Source organism: Prosopis cineraria, unplaced genomic scaffold (assembly GCF_029017545.1).
Source record: "Prosopis cineraria cultivar Desert tree isolate PC_DT_omini unplaced genomic scaffold, ASM2901754v1 PC8, whole genome shotgun sequence".
Classification (NCBI taxonomy): Eukaryota; Viridiplantae; Streptophyta; class Magnoliopsida; order Fabales; family Fabaceae; genus Prosopis; species Prosopis cineraria.
Window position 1 is genome coordinate 28,347,015 of NW_026555339.1, and position 27,288 is coordinate 28,374,302.

Below are 27,288 nucleotides of genomic sequence, written 5' to 3' on the forward strand. Positions count from 1 at the left end.
ACAAAGCTCTACTAGAGAAATAACTTTGACATGTATTTCTTTCATTATTTTTTTTAACCATAAGCATTCCATGATCCCTTAATAAAGAGCTCTCAACTTTGATTCTGCACTGCTCTTATAGATGATTCTCTAATATTAGCTCCACCAAGTCACAAGATGAAATAAGAAAGGTGAAATAAGAAAATGTTGATATTCTATTTTCCGCCGTACCTGCTTAATCAACATCAGTGTAGATTTCTAAGCAACTTTGTTTATGCTTTTTTAAAAATATCCCTCTTCCAAGAGTTCTTTTCAAGTATCTCAATTTTGTACACTAATAAGTCGACTAGTCATACCGAATAATGCAATGTCAAGTCTTATGCGTGACAAATATATCAATTTTCCCACCAACCTTTGATACATTTCCTTGTCCACCACTTCACCATATATTGTATTTGTTCTTCTTAGTCCCAACATGTGTCTTACTTGGCTTCCTCTTTTTAAATTCAATAGGGATCTCACTAAGCCAACAGGCCAACGTCCAAACATCCATGTTTCCTTCAGCAAACCAAGAATGAACCTCCTTTAAGAAACACATGTCCCTTTCTTTGATCTTGCAATTTCTATCCCTAGAAAGTACTTCATCAATATGAGGTCTTTAACCTTAAATTCTTTTGACAAAGAAACTCTTAGCCTCTCCATTTCTTCTATGTCATCCCCTGCAAGGATTATATCATCTACATAGACTATGAGAATAGTTTTCTTCCATTCTTTGATTCTGACAAACATAGTAGACAATCCTTGCTTGTAGCCTTCCTATTTGAGAACTTTGGAAACTCTATCAAACCAGGATCTTGGTCATCTTGGCTTGGAAAAAATTATAAGCAAATAACATACCAAGAAGGTCAGGGGTTTAAATTTGTCTCCTTTGTGATTTTTGAATAAAATAGTTCTTTTCAAATGTGTTATCTTGCTACATATTTTTAATCTACCAAGTGATGGACACAAGACAGAAGATTCACAAGAGTATGAACAACTTGATGATTAACATAGAATGCAAAAGATACATTACAAGGCATAGCTATACCAATGACAAGATCTGAATGTTAAGGAAGCCTTGGATGGAATGATCCAAAACATAATGGAAATGGAGCCATTACATGTTATTGCACTGGAGGTCCAAGATTACACAAGAGGACATGCTATTCATGGCAGGCGAAGCATTAGAAGATCATGGGACAAGTGAAGTCCAACTTGAAGAGCTCACTTAAAAGTCATGTGCACATCATGTGACCTCTACTAGTGGCATTTTTGTCTGATTTTTATAGGGAATATTATTTGGTCTTTTACATATGGTCAAGGTCTTGGATAATAAGTTAGGAATTTTATTTATTGTCATATTAGAATTCTAGAAACCCTATCTCACGGAATAATTGTTGAAAATTTAGTTTCCTAATTTGATAGAATCAGAAGGCTCCATCTTTGACTTGTAATCAGCATTTAATGGCCTCTTTAATGTAAAATAATGTCACTTATGGTAATGATTAGGTTTAGGGTTTTATTTTGTCCTTCCAATAGCTTATTCAAGAGCTTTTGTACTTTGGAAAATCAATACTTGAATGAGTTTCATTTTTCAGCGTATCATGAGTCTTTCTTGCTCTTCTTTGAGTGCTATAGAGAATTTATGACTTATCAAAAGTGTAGTCATCCCTTATGATGTCTTGGAGCAAGGGTTCAAGAGAAGGGTTCTCCTGGAGTCTAAATCCTCCCATCAATATCTATCTGTTTCCTGCTTTCTTCTTTTGCTTCAGTTTAATTTGTTTTCTTGGCCATTGTCTTAATATTCCTTAAACTATAGTATGATCCGATCTTATTCTTCTCAAAGGAGGGTCCTTAGATAGGGTTCATAAGGGATTTTGTAATGACTCCTATCATTATCAGACTCTAAACCTTACTAACTAACCAACTCATACAATTAAGGATCAACTGACAACTGACTGTACATAATTAAATCAAAGCCCTAGGAATTAATTTAGAAGATTGGGATCCCACAATTATTTGAAAATAAATATTTAAAGTAAAAATAATAGCATGCATTGAAATCAAGGTAGAAAAGATTATAGAAACATGGAGATTAACCTAAGCATTGAGAAAGGGATAATATAAGGGTAAAAATATCATTTTTACAAAATTTGTAGCATTCGCCACGACTGGAAGTACGTTTGTCGTGGCGAACACTACCAAAAATTCATCCGCGTGGCTTACCTACAATCTACCACGACATGTGGTATAGTGACCACTTCGTTGCAGCCAAAGGCCATGTCTACCACGACCTAAAATTAATTAGGGAGAATTTCAATAAAGACCCCTTAACCATACTTAGTTACATTCAAAGCCTCTAAATTTTTAAAATTTTACTGCAATTTAGGGGTATTGATTTGATATTAAATTTATGAGAAAAATGACAAAAATGCCTTTCATTTAAATTAATATCAGTACAGCCCTTGTTCATTTGTTAATTGCCCTATTTTACTTTTTCATTTACTTACCGAATATTGTTAATTGCCCTACTTCACTTGTTTATTTTCCTAGAATGAAATCAAGTGAAAGTTTGACAATGAACAAGTGAAGTAAGGCAATTAACAATAGTCTGCAATTAAATGAATAACATATAGTATACGAATTAACAAGTTATCTTAAGATGATTTAAATACCCAAAATGAAAATAAGTTACGTAAGGCAATTAATAACATTCTGTAAGTAAATGAATAAGTGAAGTATGACAATTAACAAGTAAAGTAAAGAAGTTCTTATATTAATTTAAAGGAGGAGCAATTTTGTCATTTCTCTCAAAAATTTAATATTGAATCAGTACCCTTGGATTGTAGTGAAATTTAAAAATTTTTAGGGCTTTGAATGTAAATAAGTTAGGTCAAGGGTCCTTTATTGAAATTCTCCCAATTAATTAACCCATCCATTGTGGCCAAAGCATGTATCCGCCATAGCAGATACCCCTTATCAGCACAAAATTTTAGCAGGCAAAAATTAGACCTTAAAGACACCAAATTAAACACTCGAACCTCCGATTAAGGTGATCTGAGTGTCCACATGCATATAATTAAGACCTGATACCAAACAAGGATCTTGAAACACCTAAGGTCAACCAAGTCTTAATCTAAAGACAACCACTAAGTGACTCCCCTCACAAGCCATTTTGTAATTCAAATCTCATAAAAGCTCAACCATACATAAAATATAACTATTCAAGAATAAATCAAAATTTAAATATTCACACATACTCCTCATCATATACACATTTGCACGGTTAGCCTTTCCCAAAAACATGGCTAACAACTACCAAAAATACCCACAGTCAATTGTTAGGGCTCTCATGAAAATGAAAATAATCCATATGCACAATTATTATCCTAATGTTGGCAAAACATAGTATGCATTACAATGCAAAAGCTACTAGAGGTATTACAACTCGGATCTCTAGTGCTTGGCCTTTGAGGCTTCTCCTTTATCCTTCGCCTTAGTGTCTCCTAGAAAGATGTAAGCAACAGGTAAGATTAAACAATCTCAGTAACTAAGAAATCTAATCAAAATACATTAAAGTGTGGCAAACAAAACAAGTGAGCAAACAATATCTCAAAAGGCAACTATACATTAATTAATAGCTGAGCAAACAATATCTTATAGGGAAACCATTCATTAATTAACATTACACATATAACTTAATTATACATGACAATGCAACTACCTTATACTACTCCTCATATCATCTAATTGAATTCATAAGCTATTATCTTATATAGGTCTAGTCCATGTAACTAGGCTAGCCTTGCTCTCCAATTATGAGGGGTCACTGAGGTAAAGACTTCTACACTCACTATCAAATAATGGATTCCCCTTACTTAAATTTCAAGGTGTCATAAGTGCTCAACTCACACCATCTAATTCAGGACTAATGATACTGAGCATTGTGTCCGACCCATGCTAGGGCCATAAGTTGTTGGTAATACTAAGCACGTTTAGCAATGAAATCTATCAAACATTGTGTGCAAACTCAATAGAGGTCACACAATGTAGATTTTCTATTATTACCCTCTACTACTCTAGGGTGAGCTCCCACCCTTCATAATCATGTAGATTCATTAAACATATGTAAATATATGCTCATACATATCTCAATAATTCAGTATTCACATAAGTACCTGAACTTGCATTTATATCACAACTTATGCCACATCATAATTTATGCCATCTCATTATAACAACATAATCAACTCATAGTAATCTAAGCCCACAATTCACCTTTTAATAGCACAAAATATCTATACAAACATGATCATTAAGCAACTCATCATAACTAAGCATGCTTATCATTTGACATTAATTTAAAGTCAACACATTCACAAGCAAGTCTATACTACTCATCTCAAGCCAATGATTACATTGTATAATTATAGTTGCAAACACTATGATATACAATAATTAAATTTTTGATTACCTCAATTCTTGGGTTCACCATCCCAAAAGTGTAACTTTGGATTTTCAAGAGAGCTTCCTATTAACGCAAGCTCCGAAACACTATGATCTACACTAAGTACCATAAAATAGCATTAATGACTAATTATTATTAATTAACTCTTCATCTTGATTAAGACCTAATACCTTTTATTAAGCATGATTAATTATAACTAGCCCCAAAACTCATTTTCATTAGTTTATTTAACCACCGTTAAGCTTAATAATCATCGTCAACTACCCCTATTAGCTTAAACTCAATTATTTAACTTTAGGATTAAGTCTAAACCCTTATTAACGGCATTTAAATCTGCCAACCACTCAAACTCAAGTGTAGGAGCATTTAATAACATCTTTAGACTTCATTAAAGTCATAGGAAAGGCTTTAACTTAAGCATAGATTTGGATAGCCCTTCTCCAAGGTAAAACTTAGTAGAAAAATGCATCAAGAGGAAGTAGGAGGTAGGAAAAGACTTACCCAAGGTGTTATGAGGCCTAAAAAGCCTCCAATAGACCTCAAAGATGAACCTTAATTGATCAGCGAGGAATTGTCTATTTCTCTTTAAAATGCCAAATTATCGAGGGATGTTGATTTCGTAGCTAGACTGAAAATTAGCAAGCAAAGTAGCAAGGGAGTGTCAATTCCTCTCTAAAATAAGATAATTAATGAGAAAAATAGTAAGTGAGTGTTAATCCTTATCTAACATTAGATAATTATTGAGGGATTTTATCCCTAACTAATTACAGCAAAAAAAATTAACATTTGAAAATAACTTTTAATTAATTATATATTTAATTATTTTTATTTAAAAATAAAAATCAAATTTAAAAATTAACTAAAATATTCATACTAAAATTATTTAATATTTAATATTTGCTTTATTTTAAGTTTCATTTTATTTACAAAAATAATATTTTATTAAAAAATATAATATAAAGAGTCATAAAAATACAAATATAAATGTTTTTAACATATTAATAATTGAAAATAAAATATAATATAGATATGTATTTTTGTAATATATTATTTGATATATTTGTGTAGTTAAATAACATATTTAATTTCTCATATAATGACTGCAGGTGCATTTTAATTAACTGGCAAAGAAGGATAACATAAGGCTTGAAAAAGTTGGGAGGTCAAGGGTTCAAGTATTGACCTTAGCATAAACATAATGAATATGTGATATGGTAGTGAATGGGTAATGTGGTGTAAGGTGGAGGATGACATGACATGAGTCATCACATGCATGGCCAGTGATGAGGCATAGGATGATAGGTGACATGACATGAGCTAACTCACACGTGGCTGGTGATGAGGCATCGACTACTTGACATTAAGTGGCTTTTTTTAAATGTAGACATGTTTAGCTAGAGATTAGCAGGAGATCAAATCCCTTGCTAATTTCATTGCTAAATTTAGTGAGATTATTAGCGAGGGATGTGGTAGTGAACGGGTGATGTGGTGCAAGGTGAAGGATGACATGACATGAGTCATCACATGCATGGTGGGTGACGAGGTATAGGATGGTAGGTGACATGACGTGAGCTGACCCACATATGGCTAGTGACGAGGCATCGATGATTTGACATTAGGTGACCATTTTTAAATGTAGGCATATTTAGCAAGGGAGTAGTGGGAGATCAAATCCCTCGTTAATTTCATTACTAAATTTAGCGAGTAGCGAGGGAGGTAGTAATGAATGGGTGATGTGGTACAAGGTAGAGGATAACATGACATGAGTTATCACACACATGGCAAGTGACGAAGTATAGGATGGTAGGTGATGTGACATGAGCTGACCCACATGTGGTTGGTGATGAGGCATCAGTGATCTAACATTAGGTGGCCATTTTTAAATGTAAGCATGTTTAGTGAGGGATTAGTGGGAGATCAAATCCCTCACTAATTTTGTTGCTAAATTTATCAAGGTTATATTTTGCAATAAAATTGGTGACAGATCTAAATTCCATTTCACGAGGGATATATGTGTAACATTTAGAAAAATTTAACCTTGATTTATTAACCTAATGAGGGTAATTAGTGAGTTAAGGAGGTGTATGGCTAAAGGGGCTTAACTTGGCATAATTGCTATGATTTCAGCCCTAGAAGTAGGTTCGAATTGAAGGAGGGCCACCCGGGTAAGGTAAAAGGAAGCAAAAGTGAAAAATTGTTCTCTGTGCCACACGCCGCGACACATGGTTGGTCCACCACGGCACATAGAGATAAATTTAACTAATGAGCTCCTCTGTGCCATGTGCCGCGGCGGAGGGCAACGTGTGCTGTGACACACGGCCAAAAATCAGATATATCTAGTTTGTTCTGCGTACGAAAACAGAAGAAGAGGAGGAGAGGAAAATGAAGAGCTCAACTTAGGCTCTGCTAGGGCTCGACATTGGCTTCTATTGTTGGTGTTTTAAAGCTCTTAAACACTTAAGGTAAGTTTATGGTGCCTTCTTCTTCCTTTCTCTCTCTCATTTTTGATGATTTATGATAGGGTTTGACTTGAAAGATGGATTTTTGATCCATAAGAGTACGGGTCTGATTCCATTGCTTAAAATAAGTTTAATGGGAGTTGTTTAATGTATTGAAACATCACATTGATGATTTTGGAAGTGGTTGGTCTATGGAAGCATTTATTATCTGAAAATTATCAAAAATATAGTAGTTGGGAGAGGTTAATGTGCATTAATGATAGTTTGAAGTGTTATTAATGATATGGTGCATTAATAGAATTTAATGACCCCATTGGGTATAAATGAGTAGTGATTATGTGTTGATAAAATAGAGTGTGTAGAGTTATATGTTGATAAAGCTTCAAGAGTTAGACAATGATGAACTTCTAGTGGTATGAATGTAGAGAGGTTTATTTTTGGCACCATTCGAGTTTGTTGAAGCTTTAGGAAATTGGTATAGTGAGGTGTAAACCTTTGACCTCTCAAAAGTTTGAGGTAACCAGGGGAAACCTAACTTTTATGGTTGAATATTAATTGTTTGTGAAATATGATTAGTAATTTAAATGTATAATGCATGCTGGCAATGTTTGGCTTGTGAAATGATTTTTGAAAAGAAAAGGTTGACTATGCCACTTATTTGTGATTTAAAAGTTTACTAGTGGCATGTTGTTACAAGGGTGGAGATTTATGATATATATATATATATATATATAATATGTTGAATGTGTGGAGTGATTTAAAATGAGTATGTGAGATTGGTTGCCATAATTTATTGTTGAAATGCATATTATGTGATAAATGTGTATAGCATGATCATTGGTGGGAGTTTGCCTAGGGAGAGGAGTAGATTGATTGAAATCCATATGGTATTGACAGTAAACGTTAGAATCGAGAACTAGCCTTGGCACCAACCATTAGAATTAGGAGGTAGCCTTTGTTCCATGGTTGATTTGGGACTATCCCACTTGTTTTATAAGGAACTCAAGCCTAACTAGTCTCCACCGATTCATGAGAAGGCTAGATTAGGGGTATGATATCCCATGGTTGTTAGTATTAGGGAAAATCGGATTACATAAGTGAGTGAGTTCACCCTGGCCCGGTAGCTCCTCAAAAGTGGATGGCTAGGTTAGTCCGTAAAAGATGTAGCCACGTGATAGCCACCAATTTTGTGTCAGAGGTAACAGGAGGATATAGGTTGGCATATGATCATGCATATAAGTCCGGTCACATAGTTGTTAGTTTTATGGTCTAGCATGGGTTGAGGGTGTATGGTTGTTATTTTTGCAACCCTGTGTTATGTCTTTGCTAAATAACATGATAAAATATTTTATGGCAAGCCACATGGTTGTTAGTTTTGTGAACTATGGCCGAGTGTTATGTATTATCCATGCTTATTTGCCTAATTGCATCTATTTTACAATTGATATGCAACTGTATGGGTTAAGTGAAACTTGATTACTAAGTGGTTGTACTCACCCCTCAATTCTAAATATTTTCAGGACCTAGCTCATCGGATTCGAGTCGGGAAAAACATACAGAGGCTTAGAATTTGTGGAGTAATCCTCTATATGCCTCTCTTTTGTTACTTTCATGTGCATTTGTTAATGTAATTGCCAACTAGGATTATTTGACATGATTTATGCACTACTTGCATGCTTTTGTGTATAATTAGAGTATTTTGTGTCCTGGGTTAGTGAGTTTTGGTTGTGAACCCGTGGATAGAGCCAAAATACTTGTGCAAGTAGAGACATATGTATTTTGAGAAATTTAGAATGAAATTGTTGATTTTGTGCAATATTTTCTCCCCCTCTATGTTTTATGAAAATCGGGGTTGAGTGGTGATTTTATGAGATAAGTATTTTTGATTGTGTGTGGTGCATTGCACGAGTCTGCAAAAGTCTATTAAGTGTGATCGGATGATTGGTGTAAGCTATTGGCACGTGTGGTTGAGTTGGGACACCCCATTTGTGAGATTTTGTGAAAAAGTGGTCAAAATGGGTTTTGGTGTCCAACTTATTATAGAAAATGAGTTTGAGTGTGAAACCGGTGCCTTTAGCTAGATGCTAGGAGAAAGCTTCGTGTAAACACCGAAACCACCTCAATCAGACGTCGGATGGAGATTTAGGATGCGTCAGAGTCTGCTCTTTTGCTATCAAATGATAGCACTAATGCTGTCAAATTTCGTGCAATGCGCCGCGGCGCATGGCACAAAGAAAACACACCACGACGCACGTGACACTTTTTACACAGAATCTATTTTTGAGTTTTAAAACTCATTGATTTGGATCTCAATTGATTTCCAAGCTTCCACCTTGCTTTCAAAACTCTGATTTGAGCTTATTAAATCATATTTGAGATTTGAATTATTGAGATTGGAATTCCTTTGAAAGAATTTTGAAAAATTTCTTTTATAAAACTTTACAATTTGGTAATCTTTTGAGGGTTAAACCCTAGATTGCTATGGTTTAGAGTCAATTGTAATTTAACCTCTAGGACGTTACAATATGCCAGTCCCTTGCTAAATTTATTTGTTCTAGTAGTATGAGGCCTCCTCCTTCTATCTTGATTGGACCTCCAAAATCTCTTCTGAAATGAAAACCAATTGCATCTTTGTGATTTTAAAATTTGATGTGTCTACCATGGCGGATGACCCAAATCAAGTAGCATCATTAAGGTTCGTTAAGTTAGGCCTAGAACGGCCCAATACCCTCTCTAACCTCTTTCTAAGCCTCCTATATGGTCCAATAGGTCCAAATAGCCATTCCAAACTCTATAATTAATTCTTAATCATCTTAATTAACTAATTAAATATCTTAATTGACTAAGCTAACCTTTTGAATTAAAATTTGGGATGTTATAGTTTTCATATTACTAAGGATCATCTTCTCTTGGCATCCAAGCATGCATACATATATATATATATATATATGGGAGCGTGCGCATATATATTTCAAAGACCAATTATTAATCCATTAATGAAATCAGAATCATTATTTTGCTCTAAATCATGCCTTTGAGACAAAAAGAAAAAAAAAAGTTGGAAGAAGTTAAGAAAGCAGACTAGATTTTTTTGTTTTTTTGTTTTGGCAGTAATCAAATTTGGCTGCTACTTCAATGAAGCATAAAGCACACAATGGGATCAATGCAAATCATGTTATCTTGCACCTCTTCCTTACATATCTCTGCACATATCCTTATTACTATGCCTTGGCTGCCATTGTTACTCCCTATTAAGTAGAAGAATAACTGAACATTTATTATTCATAGTCTGTCTTCAAACTATATGCATTGAAGGTTAGGTTCTTAACTTTGCTTAACCTTGTGATTCATTCTGTCATTAATTAAATTTTTTTAAAGATATCCGGGAACTTTCTTTGGAAGGGCTAGGTTGAGTCCTGTTCACTAGAAGTATGGGAATCATCAATCAAAGAGAAGTTTGTTTGAACATTCTTAAGATTGCTTTAAAATTTGCATTGCTGATATAAATACTGATTTTTTGAACAAATTAATATATAAGAAGCCCTACTTTTAAAAGGGCCATATATTCATGGGGAATCTAGATCTTAAATCAAGTGCTATAAAGTAAACAACACACAACTCTTGCTTCAATGTCACTGTGTCTGCGTTCACACTTTCTTCTTATATCCTATATATTAACAGAGATTAAAGTGAAGCATTTGGTACTAAAGTGAAAGATTGTTCACTTACGTATCTCTTGATCAGATTTGTATTACTGATGTAAATACACAGTGCATCTTTCCCATGTATATTCTTCTTCTTATTGTTTTTTTTTAATACGAATATGCTATACTCATTCAGCAGAATGTGAAAACATTACATGAGACGTGAAACAACAAAAACAACAAAAAAAACAGACCAGCCGCCCTTTGTCATCTAATGGGCAGGGTATCAAAAACATTAAAGTCATTGCATAATCTATAAGCTAACTTAGTAAGGTAATCAGCAATCCTATAATCATCCTTATACAAAAAGTTAGAGTCCACATTCCAATTTATACATAAAATAAATTTATCGAATTGATGATACTTTGAAAGGGGTGATAATCATATCATGGTTGTCTCTTGTGATTGTTGAAATAGCTTGTGTACAATCACAAAAAACTTTCAGAGTCTTATATTTTTTTTACCAACATAACTCAAGACCTTTGAAAATTGCAAATAATTCAGCAATGACAGATGGTTATGTGTGCTTATTGTTTGTATTTTCTACTCATGTATTCGACTTTTACATGGTGTGGCATTTTCTGTCAATTTCCTATTGGTTAAATGTCAATCGTATTTAAATTAGTTCATTAATTCACCAACATTTTGTTTAGGGCTGAAAGAGAGATTGAAGGTTTTTGGCTCAATTTATTGCAAATTCAATATCTTCTCCTCTCGTGTTTTATCAATTAGACACTATGATCATCATATTTTAGCACAGTTTAATGCATAAATGTGGATACTTTATACGTATAAAATAGACACATCAATTGGGTTATTATGATTATTTATAGGCAATATTTGGCTAAACCTTGCTGTTATAGGATTATGGTGATCTGATTATCAACAAGTAGATGTTTAGTGTAAGAATTGATAATTGATTGTATTTTAGAATCAACTGTGCCAACTTGCGACAAGATATTCAATTAAAGGTGAGAGAGAATCAGTTATATACAGGAAAAATTACATAAAGGTGTATATGGATTCTAATTTCCAAAATATCCTATGAAATGCATAAATAATCCTAAAATTCCGACTTTAATTGTAATTAAATTTTAGTATACAATTATCAAAATAACTTCTTTTAAAAATTTTAAAATTCTCCCGATGGTTACTGGCGCTGGTGCCGCCACAGTTCATCGAATCTAACGCTGACAACCATGCGGAGATAAATTTTAAAAGAGAGCATTCTGGTAAATATACATTAAACATTAATTACGATTTAAGTTGGGAAAATGATAGAAAAATTCATTTAAATTATATAAATGACAGATTGATTTCAAAAAATAACATAATTCTCTTAGAGTCCCATAAATTTTTTCTATCATTAGGAAATTAAAGAAAATGATCAAATTGCCCTCAAATAAAATAAAAATCTCAAGCCTCAATGTAGAGTCGTTCTTGTGCATTCTTGCCTCTGTTTTGTCTTCTTATTCTCCTCCTCTTCTCTTCTTTGAGCTCTTCTTCTAGTTTGTCTCCTTCTCTTTCTCCTTCTCATCTGTTTTATTTCTTTTTGAGTTTTTGTACATGGGTTTCTCTATTAGCTATGCTATATATGGGTAAGTTTCTTCTTGAAAATTTCTCCTCCCATATCTGATAGTTGAAGTTGATGTGAGTTAATGTGCATATATGATTGAGGTTTTCATTTTCTCTGTTGTACGTGGATATGGATGCTTACTCATGGATAAATGATAAATGATATATCATTTTCAGTTGTGTTGTAAATGCATAAACCAAAGTTGTGAATAACCAATACAAAGCTGCGAATGTAAGAAGAATAATTGTTGTTAGATAAAACATAAAAGATATATGATTATAATGTTTGGAAAATAGACATGCTAATACATGGCTATTTTATTACTTTAAGTTGGCATGAGAAATGGTTGACATGTTGGGATGACACTAGAAGATTTAACCCTTTATATATTTTTGCCAAAAGGATTGTAGGGTATTTTAATGCAAGTTGTAAATTATGTAACTGACAACAAAACCTTAGATAGTTGTCACTTTTTAAGGTTTTTTTATCATTTAAATTAATGAAAGTTGTTATTTATTGGATTATAGTGGTAATTCAGTTTTTCCTATTTAATCAATTTACAGAGGGTACTGATAAATTACAAATTCTTGTTGCATTATTGTGAATCTAGGGACAAAGGTTGTTAATATAGGAACAAAAGTTATAAATGAAAAGTTGTAAATTTTCAACACCTGATGCATATCAGAACCTGCTTATGCAAAGTTGTGAATGACCATTCAATTGTTGCGAATTTAGAAACAAAAGTTGTAAATAAAAAGTTACAAATTTTTAACACTTGATGTATATTAGAACCTGCAGATGTGGAGTTATGAATGACTATTGAATTGTTGAAAATTTATAAATAAAATTTTTTAATATAAGAACAAAAGTTGTGAATGAAAAATTATAAATTTTCAACACCTGATGCATATCAAGATTTGTAAATCAAGACTTGCAAATAATTATTAAATTATTGTGAATTTAGAAACAAAAGTATTAATATATGAATAAAAATTGTGAATGAAAAGTTATGAACTTTAATTTGAATAAAGGAAAAAAGTGTCATTTTTTATAATTCTCTAATGACAAAAACATTCTTTGAGACTCCAGAAAAATTATACTATTTTATGATATCAATTTATCATTTAGATAGTTTAAAAGGTTTTTATAATCATTTTCTCATTAAAGTTCATGTGACTTCGGGATTATTTATGTATTTTATGAGACTTTTCAGAAATTAAAATTCATATACAGACGTTTGTGTGATTTTCCATCATCAAAAAATTTCTTTTATAATAATCTTTGTAACAAGTCAATGACAGATTCAACTTGATGATCCATCCGAGAGCAATAAATGGTGCCCTTGTATTCTTCAAATCAATCAATCTAATTTTGCCATCCATTACATTATCATGTACAACATTTAAACATAAACTTCTATTACTCTTGACCTTACTTATTTTTTCATAAAATGTTTAAATATTCTGGCATTAAAAGACATTTTTACTTCTCAATTATTTGTTCAGTACTTGAAATTATAAACTTTCATATGAAGCAATTTTCCTTTTCAATTTTTAAAAATAATGCATTAAGCACTTTACTATTTAAGAAGTTAATTTTAGTTGTTCATTGACCAACAAATTATAAAAAAAAGCTTAAAAATTACAGAAAAAAATTCATAAAATTCAAATACATAACCTATAAAAAAATAATATTGATCAAGTCACTAAAATAATGGTTAGTTGAAATTGTATTTTAACATTTTATGTGGATAAAAAATAACATTTGTATATTATTATTTATATATAATTTAGGAAACTTAATTTATATTAATTTTCTCAAAGTACTTATGTATAATTTTATAAATTCTTTTATGTAATTTTTGAGATTCTTTGCTACCATTTTAAAGTTAATTAACAATCAAAGTTAACTTTTTTAACAGTGATATGCTTAATGCATTATTTTTAAAAATTAAAAAGAGAATTACACAACATGAAAGTTTATAATGCCATATGCTTCTAAGCGAATAATCGAGGGATAAAAATACCCTTTAAGGTAATATTCACCAACAAAAAAGGACTAAAGGTTGAAGGCACCAAATCCGTCAAACTTTTTTATTGTTACTGCTCAACCATATAATGCACGCCATGGCTCTTTGCTATCCCTTGATGCCTTGGTTGGATTCAATGCCACACTGTCTTTCGAATAATGCAAGCCTGTTGTGCTCGCCAAAATCTCGCCAATAGTGTGAGTTATCTAGCAAAACAAAAAAGATTAGATGCTGAAAATAAATACATGGATTATAAAAGAAAAAGGAGTTATTTTAAGGAGAATTACAATCAGATCTCAAATAAGGAAATTAATTATTTCTTCTATCCATTTGCAAGTCAGATTTCTATATTTTCATGTTAAACTTTTGCATTTACAAGTGAACAGAACTTGTAAGTAATTTATTTCTTTAATGAGACTAATATGTAATTCTCCCTTAATTTTTTCCCTTTTTCGGGCAGCCAATGAAAATAAAGAAATAGCCAGGATAAGACTTTAATTTCATCCATTGGTAGTCTGACATGAATTCAGTAGGTCTCCATGCCAAGTGGTTTAAAGCACCTCATTCACCCCCCATGCAGTTTGTTTGCATCGCCATTTAACCACCTTAATGTATTTTTATTCTAAAATTTTAACCTATTGCCTAAGGTCCCATTATGAATGGAATGGATTATTAAAAAAAAACGAACATAAATGAATTAAACTATCCAATCCCTCATGGCAAGTAAGAAAAAACTCAATACCACATACCTTAAACATGAGAATCACCACAGCCACCACAAACTTAAAGAATCATGACTCCCAACCTTAAGAATTAAATTATTCATCTCCCCTCATAAACATAGTTGACTTATTTTTATCTTTATTTTCTTAATCCATTTAATTTCATTCCTTTCCAGCAAGCAATGGGGAAGTAAGTAATCAGATGAAATTCAAAATAATGAACAACTTGCCTGTTAAAAGTATGCTATACTAACATCTTAAATCAGTTGATAGGTTAAAGTTTTGAAATTGCTCACTCAAATCCAATTCTGTGACACTGAAAATATTCAAGATCAAGGGAAAACATTTAACACGGAATTTTTTTTTTTCCACTTTAACAAAGTAAAATTATCATCTGGCAGTTAAACGGTAGATGAATGAATCAATGTTGAATAAGGCACTTTAAACCACAAGGGAGTAAACTGATTTAGCAAAACGAGACAGAGTCAATTTTAGTTTACACTTATTTCAGAAGGTGAGGATGCGGTATGTTACGGTGTACAGAGGTATCCCTTTGCATCATTAAAAAGAAAAGAAAAAAGAAGAAAAGGCTCGGGAAATATACCTCAAACTGTTCAGAGGCTTTATTCAGTAAGTACTGTCCTGTTTGTCCAATGAGAAAAAAGGTTGGTAGCTTCAACACGCTAAGTAAGTGAAGACAACATGCTAACTTCTCATCCTGAATCCGAAGCGAGGATGGTGGTTTCACAATTTTGGAGAGTAAGGCCTCATTGGTTTCTGTTTCTTGACCTATCTGTATACCGTAAACTAATGCTCTGCTCTCATCAGATCTTAAGGATTTGCTTTCCCCTTTAATTTGGGATGACTCCACAATAATTGGTACATACAGTTTTGGTATTAGGGATGATTTATCTCCTGCTATTTTACCAAGAACCTCATTAACAGCACATGCGAGGATAGGTGGCTCATAATGTTGCATGATCATCAATGACACCTGGATATGAGTTTATTTATGAGAATCCATCATATAAAAGGAAAGATGACTAATGTGCACAGATGAAAACAGAGATATGCAAGATTAACTATAATGTTAACTATAAACCAAAGAAAAACCATGAGATTAGTTACCAGGCGATTAGTGTAAAGTAGGGTATCTGTTTGGAAAATGCATATAGAAAAAGGAAAATAACAATGAAGTACCCCATAAGACCATTAAAGACAATTTACAAACCCTAAATTATTGAAATCTCAATAACAAACCATAATCTTTACTTGCAATTAAAAAATTGCGAATGATTAATTGGAAAATCAACAAAATATACTTGCAATTAGTTGTGATGTCAGTTGTGAGTTTACAAGAATTAGTTGTGAATCTCGATTTTTTACTGTTAATACATAGATAAACCACTTGAAAAATAAAGAAAATACACTTGGAATTATTTATAACGCTAGTTGGGAATTTACAAAAATCAATTGTAAATTGCAAGTCAATTACTTGTGACTTTTTGGCTATTAAACATGTAGATAAATCGCTTGGGAAATCTACTAAACACACTTGGGATTATTTGTAAATCAATTAGAACTTTATGAGAGTTAGTTGTGAATTGCAGGCCAATTATTTGTGATTTTTTGCTATCGTTTGGGAAATTAACAAAGGATACTTGGGAATTTTAGTAGTATTAGTTGAGAATTTACAAAAAACTGGGTGAATCTCAAGCCAATCAACAAAAAATAATTTATGAGAACTAAAGACTATGGTCTATTATTGAGATTTCAATAATTTAAGTCTGTAATTATCATTACTGTTCTTAAGGGATCCCTAATTGTCATTTTCCCTATAGTAAAATATGTTTATTGTTCAAAATACAGTGATCTTCTCCCCATTCTCGAACAAAAGTCCTATGCACATCTTACTCTCCCCAACATTGAAGATTCCACTCCTAAAACCAAACACCCACTCTTGTTCATTTTGTTTTCTTAGCAGTAAAAACTTTATTTGTTTGGTTTCAGGAAGCAAAACAAGTTATTAGCATCTCTATCCTATGGAGGGTATCAATTCGTACAAATCTCCATATGCACCTTTTAATTTCATTAGGCATGTTAAAGCTTTTGTTGCTGCTCGCTTTGTTGGGAAAATTGAAAATCATAGGAATCTACTGTTAAATATGGCTGACACAATTTCATCAAAAAAATTGGTAAACACACTGATATTCTCTGAGATAAATTGGGCTTTTGCAATGTCATTTATGATAGAAAGTTTGAGCTGATAAAGAGCAGGCAATGCAAAGGTTCAATGTTAAGGAACTATGTGGTTGCTTTATGTCAAAATTGGGGAAGTCAGAGTCAAACCATGTGGTGGTGTTTGGAAGTCAAAGAATAAAGGAGAATACTAGCATCTTTTAACAAGGAAGCTTTGAAGAGACATTAGACAGGTGGTAAAACATAATTCCCATGAGTACATTCAGAGCAAGTTACACAGACTTCATAGATAAATAATACCCAAGGGATTGAAGTCCCCAAAATAATTGATTTAAGAACATAGGCCAAACGTGGTGATTTTCATTTTCTAAATGAAGGATACAGTAAACTCTTGAGATATCTCCTATCATTAGCCTCCTAAGTTAACTAAAATTCCTGAGGGATTATCAAATAGAAAATGATCACTACAGAGGGTAAAGACAAATAACTAAGCAAGGAAGATAACATCAAACAGTGAATGGTCTCAAGAGGAAAATCCACCTAAACATGCTTCATATTTATCATTACTAGTTTTGAAATGAAATGATTATAGTGTCTCAAATCACTGCGGACCACATGTTAACCTTCTTAACCCAATAGACAGCAAAACTGTAACGAGTACAGTGCCAGATAAAATCCACATGGAAACACTACGGACATCCTCTTTAGTAGTACCCAACTACCCATGGTGAGGTAACAAAAACCAGGGAAAGAGGTTGATGAACAACTAAGAAATGTGGGAGAAGCTGATATATAAAATTTGCAGGTGTGTGTGAATTAATCAATTAGGTAGTTATAACTGTAGGATGGGCAAAAGCTAATAAATTAGAGTGAAAAGCTTGTGCAGGGGGACTTTGACAGACATACAATGTGATGCAAATTTCCAAATCTCCCCCCCTCCCTTTCTCTCTTCTATCTATTCGTATTTATCAGAAGCATTCATGAACATTTGACGTGTATTGATACCCAAAATCTAGGCATTCTCCAAGCATTTCTTTATTGCTGTTGTTATTCGTCCTTTACTATGCCTTCTTGGATAAACTGTATTAGAGCATGGTGGCTTATCACCACTTCACCATGTTGCATGTCAATGTCAGCAGGTGAGCTGTGAAAGAGGCAGGAAAAAATGGCAGAAGAGATCAAGTTGGCATGTGCTAGAGTGAAGAGAACTTCAACAGTCAATTCGCCCTTCATTGAATTACCAATTCAACACTACATTTTCCTTATGGTGTAAAATTAAGATAATGTTTCCATTGTCTCCCACATTTCTTCAAATGATTCATGTATGGCCAAATCTTCATTTTTAACTATCCCAAGAATCACAATATCGTAACAAATAACATTCCATATCCCTTTACTTCTCTGTCTCTCCTTTGCCTCTTCCTCACTCTCTTTGCACCCCAATTTTTTCTTCCTTCAATCACCAGCTCCCAATTTTCATTGTACCTCTTCCACTTTCATAGAAAGAAATACATTCTCCAACTCTTTCACTAGTTTCATTTTAGCTTTCATTCTCTTGGAGATCATGAGTGAGAAAAAAACTTATAATGCAGTGGAGAGCCTCAAGGGACCCTGAGATAAGCTCCTTAGTCTTCATTGAGGAAAAGGTCCCCTACGACTATTAACAACTAGTCCAAATGTTTATGCTTCCAGATTCACTAATCCTTACAACTGAAAAATTGGTAAGTCTTGCTAAATGGCTTCACAACATTGCTTCAAAAACAGCATACACTAGTTTCAACCTTGAGTTTTCCTTTAATTCATGAAGGGGAGGGCATTGCCAAAACACAATTTGGAGAACTTTCCTTTTTGTTGGAGACAGGAAGGAAAAGAATGGTTTTTACATTCTCTCTCAGATTTGGAAAAAAAAAAAAAAGTTTGGGGGGGGGGGTTTGCAAACCTCGGTCCACCCTGCACCAGTGATGTAACACACACTCACATACACTCACACAGATCTGAATAAAGGGAGAGAGTAGAGAGAAACTAGAAATAGGGAGGGAGAAATGAAGAGCAGAACAATGGGGGAGCAAGGGAGAGGGAGACAGAATGCAGAGAGATGGGGAGAGCTTCTGAATATGCAATCACAATATTTCATTCATCAAGTCTGTCCATTACAAGTGCAATCAAGTCTATTTAACAAAACTCTCATGCCTAAATAAGGAAGCCTTGATCACATCTACATATAAAGCTAACTTTCAGATTTCCTCTTACAAAAGAACACAAAAGGAAACCATAACACCTTGTCCATATAAAGTTAGGCTTTATATTTTCCTTCTTACAAAATATTAAAATAACATAAAGAGAATTTATTTTTTTCTAGAATAATGTCTCCCATATTTCCTATCAATTCCCCCCTGCTGCAAAGAACTCTCCTTCAGAGAGATAGAAAGTTGATAGGCTTCCAGCAGGGTAGGATCAAGTTGTTTAAACTCAACTTCTGAGATCCAAGTGGCATTTTCATTTGAACAACCCTTCCAGCGAACCAAGTAATGATGGAGGGGCCCCTTAGAAGTTAGGACAATTTGGTCATCCATAATGGTTTCGATCTCTTCCATTGACGGTGAGATAGACGGCAATGATGGGATTGCGAGGGCCGAGCACCTGCAGAATCATCAGAAAGCAATGGGGGAGACTCAAAAGTTCCCCAGTAAGGCGAAAGATCCTCCACATTAAAAACCAAACTTATGGCCATATCAGGAGGTAATTCTAAAAGATAGGCATTAAATCCTAACTTCTTTGCTATGCGAAAAGGTCCAGAAGCTCGAGCATGCAACTTTTTAAAAGTGCATTTAGGATAATGTTCTGGACTAATTCGAGCCATAACATAGTCGCCTATATTGAAGCTTCGAAATCGACGATGAGTATTAGCAAATAATTTATATTGATCATTACTTGTTGCTAATTTTCGCCTAATTTCAGCATGTAATTCATGAAGGCAATGGGCAAAGGATTCTACAGATTCGAAAGTACGAAATGTCAACGGGATTGGCATAAGATCAATAGGCTGTTTGGGATTAAAACTTTGAACAATCTGGAAGGGACTCATGCCTGTGGACCTATTTACTGAATTATTATATGCAAACTCGGCAGTGGGTAGAACCAAATCCCAATGCTTCGACTTGTCTCCGACTAAACTTCTAAGCAAATTACCCAGACTTCGATTAGTAACTTTGTTTTGCCCATTTGTCTGGGGGTGGAAAGCAGAAGAAAACTTCAACTGGGTACCAAAAAGTTTCCATAGGGTTTTCCAAAAGTAGCTAACAAACTTAACATCCCTATCGGATACAATGGTAGTAGGTAACCCATGCAGACGCACAATCTCCTTAAAGAACAATTTTGCAAGATGAGAAGCATCTATGGTCTTGCTACAGGAAATAAAATGGGCCATCTTGGAGAATCTGTCTACAACAACCAAAATAGAATCGTCACCTTTAGCTGTTCGAGGCAATCCCAAGACAAAGTCCATACTCAAGTCTTTCCAAGGTGCCTCGAGGATTGGCAAGGGAGTGTACCAACCGGTATTCTGTCTTCTAGCTTTAGAAGTTTGACAATTTTGACATTGAGACACTATGCGAGCCACATCACGCTTGAGCGAAGGCCAATAGAACCTGTCTTCAACTAATGCCACAGTTTTATTGATCCCAAAATGACCAGCTAAACCTCCAGCATGTAATTCCCAACCAAGAAAATCTCGCATAGAAGTTCGTGGGATGCACAGTTTGCTTCCGCGAAAGAGATGACCGTCTTTAAGGAGGAAATCAACATGATCATGACGGTTATCACTGTTAACTTCGTGGTATATCATCCCAAAATCTGAACATGAAGCATAGTCTTCCTTCAGGTTTTCAAAACCAACAACACTAATGCTCATAGTGTGCAACAAGTTGATCCATCGGCTAAGAGCATCAGCCACTTTGTTTTCTATTCCTGAACGATGCTTGACCACAAAAGTGAATCCCTGAATATACTCAACCCATTTAGCATGTTTAGCATTTAAGTGCCGCTGAGAGTTGATAAACCTAAGCGCTTGATGATCAGAGTAAAGAACAAATTGTTGAGGAAGGAGATAGTATTTCCAATACTCAAGAGATCTCACAATCACATAAAACTCCTTGTCATAGATGGAGCATTTTTGTTTTGCATCGTTGAGCTTTTCGCTAAAGAAAGCCACAGGGTGACCATCTTGGCTTAGAACACCTCCGATTCTTGTCCCAGATGCATCACAAGCAACTTCGAAACACTTCATAAAATCTGGCAAAGAGAGGACTGGAACTTCACAAAGCTTCGTCTTAATATCCTGAAAAGCTAAGGATGCTGTAGAAGTCCATTGGAACTTGTCTTGCTTCAAGCAATCAGTGATAGGAGCCATAATAGTACTAAAGTTTCTAATGAAGCGTCTATAGAAAGAAGCAAGGCCATGAAAACTTCGTACTTCATGGAGAGATTGTGGCTCAAGCCATTCTTGAATAGCTCGGACTTTCTCAGGGTCAGCTGCTAAACCCCTTTCAGAAACAATAAAACCCAAGAAGATGACTCGATTATGAAGAAATGAGTACTTGGGCAAGTTAACATAAAACTGTTCTTGACGCAGGGTGAGAAAAATTAACTCAAGATGTTTCAAGTTTAGACTTGTTAAAGACTAGTATGTCATCAAAGTATACCACTAAGAATTTTTCCAAGTACGAGCGAAGGAGGTGAGTCATTACTCTCATGAATGCACTTGGGGCATTTGATAACCCAAATGGCATGACAAGCCATTCAAACAACCCATCTCGTGTTTTAAAGGCAGTCTTCCACTCATCTCTAGGTCAATCTTCGAGAACCAACTAGATCTGGATACCAAATCAAGCATGCCATCAAGTCTAGGAATAGGAAAGCTATACTTGATGGTAATCTTGTTGATGGCTCTACTGTCTGTACACATTTTCCAAGAGCTGTCTTTCTTGAGAGTCAAAAGAACAAGTACTGCACAGGGACTTATGCTATGTTGGATATAACCTTTCTCTAGTAATCCATTAACTTGTCGGTTAAGCTCTTCCCTATCTTTTGGATTCATCTAGTAGCGTGGTAGGTTGGGGAGTTGTGAACTCGGAATAAAATCAATTGCATGTTGGATATCCCTCATTGGCGGTAGATCAAATGGAAGCTCATCCAGGGAAATGTCTTGAAATTTGTTTAAGAGCTGTTGAACTTCCCTAGGCATTTCCATAGTTGTAACCAAAGCAATTCATTGCGAGATCTTAGACACCAAAACAAACACAAGTGTACTGTCTTTGCTTTCCCGCACAAACCGTTTCTCTATTAGAAGGTGCAAACTTTGGCTTTTGGGCTTCATACCTTTTGAATTACTCAGATGTCTAACATTAGTGTTAGGCTTAGCAGGGCGTAGCAAGATTGTCTTGCCATTATGCTTAAATGTATATGTATTCTCGCGACCATGGTTGATGACATTGTGATAATAAAGCCACAGTCGACCTAGCAGAATGTGAGCAACATCTATTGGGAGAACATCACAAAGAACCTCTTCTTTATAGTCACCTAGTTGCAGAGGAATGCGACATTGTTGAGTGACTAGTAAAGAAGTTTTGTCAATCCACACAACTCAAAAAGGTTCTGGATGAGGTTTTGTCTTGAGACCGAGCCAAACTACTCCTTGACTAGAAATCACATCTTTAGAGCTCCCACTATCAATCACTAACTTGCAAGATTTGCCTCCACACTTCACAAAGGTATGGAAGATACTAGTTCGCTTCCATGAATCACTAGGTAGAAGGACCGACAAAATGCATCACATAACTCCAACTCAACATGTCTTACACCCATATTCATCAATGATGATGTCCTCGTCAACATCTAAAGGACACTCAACTGGTTCCACAACTAGTCAGCATTGACATTATTCTCCTCTTCCTCAAAAGGTGAGTCAATAATTAAAGCTCGTTGTGGGCACTTTGAAGCAATATGACCCTTTGAGGGACAACGGAAACACTCAACAAGAGAGTTACTAGGGCGGGAAGCCTCAATAGGCTTAGAGGTATTACTCTTGAACCCATTTTAGGTAGGCCTAGATGTAGGTTCTCCAGAAGGTCGCTCCATCAGGTTTGAACTTCGTGCCTATTGATTGCTCTGCAAGTCGGTACGCCTAACAGAAGTGTACTGCAACAGAGATTCTACTTCCAAGGTCTTATGGTACACTTCCTCAAGAGACTTAGGGAAGTTCAGCTTGAGCTCCTTTTGTATATATGACTTGAGTCCATTAACAAACCTAGTGATTGTGCGCCATTCTTCTTCATCCACGTCACTTCTAATCATAAGGTCGTCGAAACGAGATATATACTCAGAAGCAGTGGAAACTTGCTTCAGGTTGAGGTACTTGTTGTATAACTGACTCTTGTAATGAATCGGCACATATTTCTCTTTCAACTTTGCCTTTATTTCATCCCACACCTCAATCGGAAGATATCCCTGTCGCTTATTGTTCTTTTGAACATTTTGCCAGTATTTTCTTGCAGAACCCACAAGCTTCATCTTTGCAAATCAAACTCGTGGGGTATCACTCATGTCATACCATTCAAAGTAGTCTTCCATACTGGCTAACCAATCTAAGAAAGCACTAGCATTCAATCTTCCATCAAATTCAGGGGCCTCAACCTTAACCTTTTTGGTGATGTCATAAGTATGCACCCTTCTAAAGTTTTCTCTACCGTTCCGCTGAATTGGTTGAAGTGGTCCACGATGTTGTTCTTCGTGGTCATGACCATCCCAAGTATCATCTAAATCTTTCGATTGATGATTGATAAGTTCATGAGGAGAGGGTCTACCATGTCTTCCACCCATGTTTCCAGAAGAATGACCAATCTTACAGGGAGTTTCCCTAGGTTGATTAAAGATAGGGGATCTCTCATTCCTAAAACTGGATTCTCCTATGAATATTGGTCTCTCTAACAGCCCTTAAGTTACCTTTCCTATATCTTGTTTGTATTGCAACTGAATAGCACCCATTATCTCTTCAAATTTCCTATTCATGACTTCCTTGAGTTCATCAAATCGCTGGTCCACATATGCCCTTTGAGCCCTCTCAGATTCCGCAAGGTGATTTTGGGTGATTTGGAAGTTATTGGCCATGGCAAATTTAAGGGTAGTAATTTCTTAATCTAATAAGCTTGCTTGTCATATAAATCATGAATGGTCATACAATGACAAGGGCAATATTTTAAAGTGTAGGGTTTAGTGTGGTTCTAGAAACCTTAAGGAAAAAGTTCCCAAGTTGCCCTCATCTAAAAAGGTGAAGTCGCCTTCTAACAATACTAATCCTCTAGAAATTCAAAATTTCTCAAGGATTGTATGTTAAAGAGGTAACAACCTGAGTGAAGTTTCACAATAACCTCCGAAGGCCTATAACCTTACAGGGAAACCGTTAAACTTCAACTAACCTATGCTAATTTCTTGACCCGGGTATAGGGTCGAATTGTGTGTGAGGTAAGTGTGTTCTAGGTTGGGAATAATGCTGTCAAGAGGTACAAATTAACAATAATAATGATCAATTTTTTTTTAAGAATATTAAACTAAACACACTTTAAAAATTAAATTGCATGCTCAAAGATCAAACAAAAGATATCAAACCAAGCATGAAAGGAAGAACTACCTCCTCCTAAAAACCGTATAAGTCAAATAAATGAGAGGTCAATAGCCTTACCAACGAAGCTTTAAAAGCCTAAAAGTTGAACTTTTACCTAAATAATGCTTTGAAAGATGATTTGGGATCCTCAAGCTTGCTCAAAACCATAGAAATCTCCTTGAAAGCATGCAACACGCAGATTCTGGGCACTGTGCACGTTGGCACGTGAAGTCACGCGTAGATTGTCACCGGTGGCCGCGCAGATCACTCCACCGATGCGTGGAGGTGCATGTGTCAGAGGACGGAGGTGAAATTTCCCGTTCTGACAGGATTCCTCCTCTTGAACATGATGGCGGTGGTGTTTTAGCAATCTGATGTTGGGAAGCGGGCATTTCTGGGTAGGCAGCGTGAAACAAGGTCTGTGAGTTTTTCAAGCGAGTTTTCTGTGATTTTCAGGTGACGGAAATGGTCAAGGAACATAGGAACACAAGCTCTGATACCAAACTGATGTAACACACACTCACACACATCTGAATAGAGGGAGAGAGTAGAGAGAAAATAGAAATAGGGAAGGAGAAATGAAGAATAAAACAATGGGGGAGCAAGGGGGAGGGAGATAGAACGCAGAGAGAGGGGGAGAGCTTCTGAATATGCAATCACAATATTTCATTCATTCATCAAGTCTGTCCATTACACGTGCAATCAAGTCTATTTAACAAAACTCTCATGCCTAAATAAGGAAGCCTTAATTACATCTACATATAAAGCTAACTTTCAGATTTCCTCTTACAAAAGAACACAAAAGAAAACCTTAACACCTTGTCTATATAAAGTTAGGCTTTATATTTTCCTTCTTACAAAATATTAAAATGACATAAAGAGAATTGATTTTTTTCTAGAATAATATCTCCCATATTTCCTATCAACCAGTGCACATCAATTATCAACAACACTACAAATGAATTTGATCATACAATCAACACAATTTGGTCAACTTGAAAAGAAGTTATTTCCAAATGCTATTGACTTCTAAGGAACACCTTTTATGTTATCGAATTTTATCTCCCTTGAGCTGTTAAACGTATGACTTATAAAAACTCCAGCTCTCTCATTATACTATTATCCTTTTAACTTTCAAGGGTCTGCTTTTGAATTTACTGTCTCGTATATTTATTTACAAGGTAAGGATAGGGTGGAAAATGGGCACTGTCAAAGGTTTAAAGCCACTAATTTACCAATGTATGTGTGTGTATGGGATTCATTCAATAAAGAGTCTACCACCAATTATTCCAATAGCAGATCTTGCACACTGATACTCAATTAGAAAACTAATTTCCCTTCCAATCTAAGGGACATTAGATGATGAAGGTAGGGAAGCCACAATCGCTATCTACTGCTTAATTCATTAAATCCAACTTTATATACTTAATTTATCTCCACATAATTTGGCCATAAAAAATTAACTACAAATAACAATATCAAAGGCGGAGAATTTATCTACTAAATCAAAAAGGGGTTGAGAGAAAGGGAGAACCTGGTAAGTGCCTTCAGCATTAACGAAGTGAAAAATGGTCCCAGATGCCTTTTGGTCTTTGATCCCATAACCCTCCAGGGATAGCTCAAAGGAGTCCTCCCTGTAACAAAAATAACAACCCCTCGAGACTCTTGAGATAGATGAAAATTTGGCACCATTGATGGAATTAAAGATGAAGAAGAAGAAAATTGTGAGAGCATAAACATGGAGAAATGACTTACAGGCACTGCAAAGACGGGGAAGGGTTTGAGCGGAAAGCATCGGAAATGGCAGAGGCAAATCCCTTTGTGTCTCTGAAGAGAAAGATCACCTCCGAGGCTACTTTCATTCTGTTCCACTCTAATTTTTTGCTCGAACAATTGCTAAACCATACAAAGGAGCTTGTGCTGTTGTCGTTTGGGAAGGACGAAGAAACTAAACTCCGGAAATGACACATGACTTGAGCATCACCGTATCGCGCAACTTGGCAATGAGTGAGATAATAATAATTTATTAATATTATTAGACTTTTTCTTTTTAAGTATCATGATGCAAAGAAATATGAACTAAGGGCTGCTCGGTCGTATATATAATTATATTAAATAAATATAATAAAAATATGAAAAAATATAAATTTTAAACCCTATATTTTGCTCATATTTTATTATTAGTTTGTATACTTTTTTTTAGTATTCTAAGTTATTATGTAATGTCATTTCTTGACATTACCAAATATATAAAACACCAAACATGAAACATCATTATAACAATTAGGATAATTAAATTCCTTTATGCCTCATTTAGTATAATAGAAATGATTTTGATGGAAATAAATATGGATATGGAAGTAGAAATGAATATGAAAGTGCAGATGAATATGAGATTTAAAAATATGATTGTGTGCTCATAGAATTGATATATTATTTTTTTAATATTAATATTT

At 34.6% G+C, this 27,288-nt stretch overlaps 1 protein-coding gene across 1 annotated transcript; it reads right to left on the bottom strand.

The window, feature by feature from the left end:
• Positions 1 to 14,130: 14,130 nt before the first annotated feature.
• Positions 14,131 to 26,816, bottom strand: LOC129318179 (uncharacterized). The gene is made up of 4 exons (XM_054962808.1): positions 26,588 to 26,816; positions 26,367 to 26,466; positions 15,581 to 15,970; positions 14,131 to 14,460 (listed from the first exon to the last, which is right to left on the bottom strand). The coding sequence occupies exons 1-4, from the start codon at positions 26,800 to 26,802 to the stop codon at positions 14,332 to 14,334; spliced, it is 834 nt and encodes a 277-aa protein (XP_054818783.1). The 5' UTR covers positions 26,803 to 26,816; the 3' UTR covers positions 14,131 to 14,331.
• Positions 26,817 to 27,288: the final 472 nt, after the last annotated feature.

Excerpts from the sequence above, each read along its gene's own strand:
- LOC129318179 (XM_054962808.1), bottom strand. The coding sequence starts at position 26,802 with ATGTGTCATTTCCGGAGTTTAGTTTCTTCGTCCTTCCCAAACGACAAC. Across the intron at positions 26,467-26,587 it reads TCCCCGTCTTTGCAGTGCCT|GGAGGACTCCTTTGAGCTAT; the intron begins GTAAGTCATTTC and ends TTTTTGTTACAG. Across the intron at positions 14,461-15,580 it reads AAGCCTCTGAACAGTTTGAG|ATAACTCACACTATTGGCGA; the intron begins GTATATTTCCCG and ends TTGTTTTGCTAG.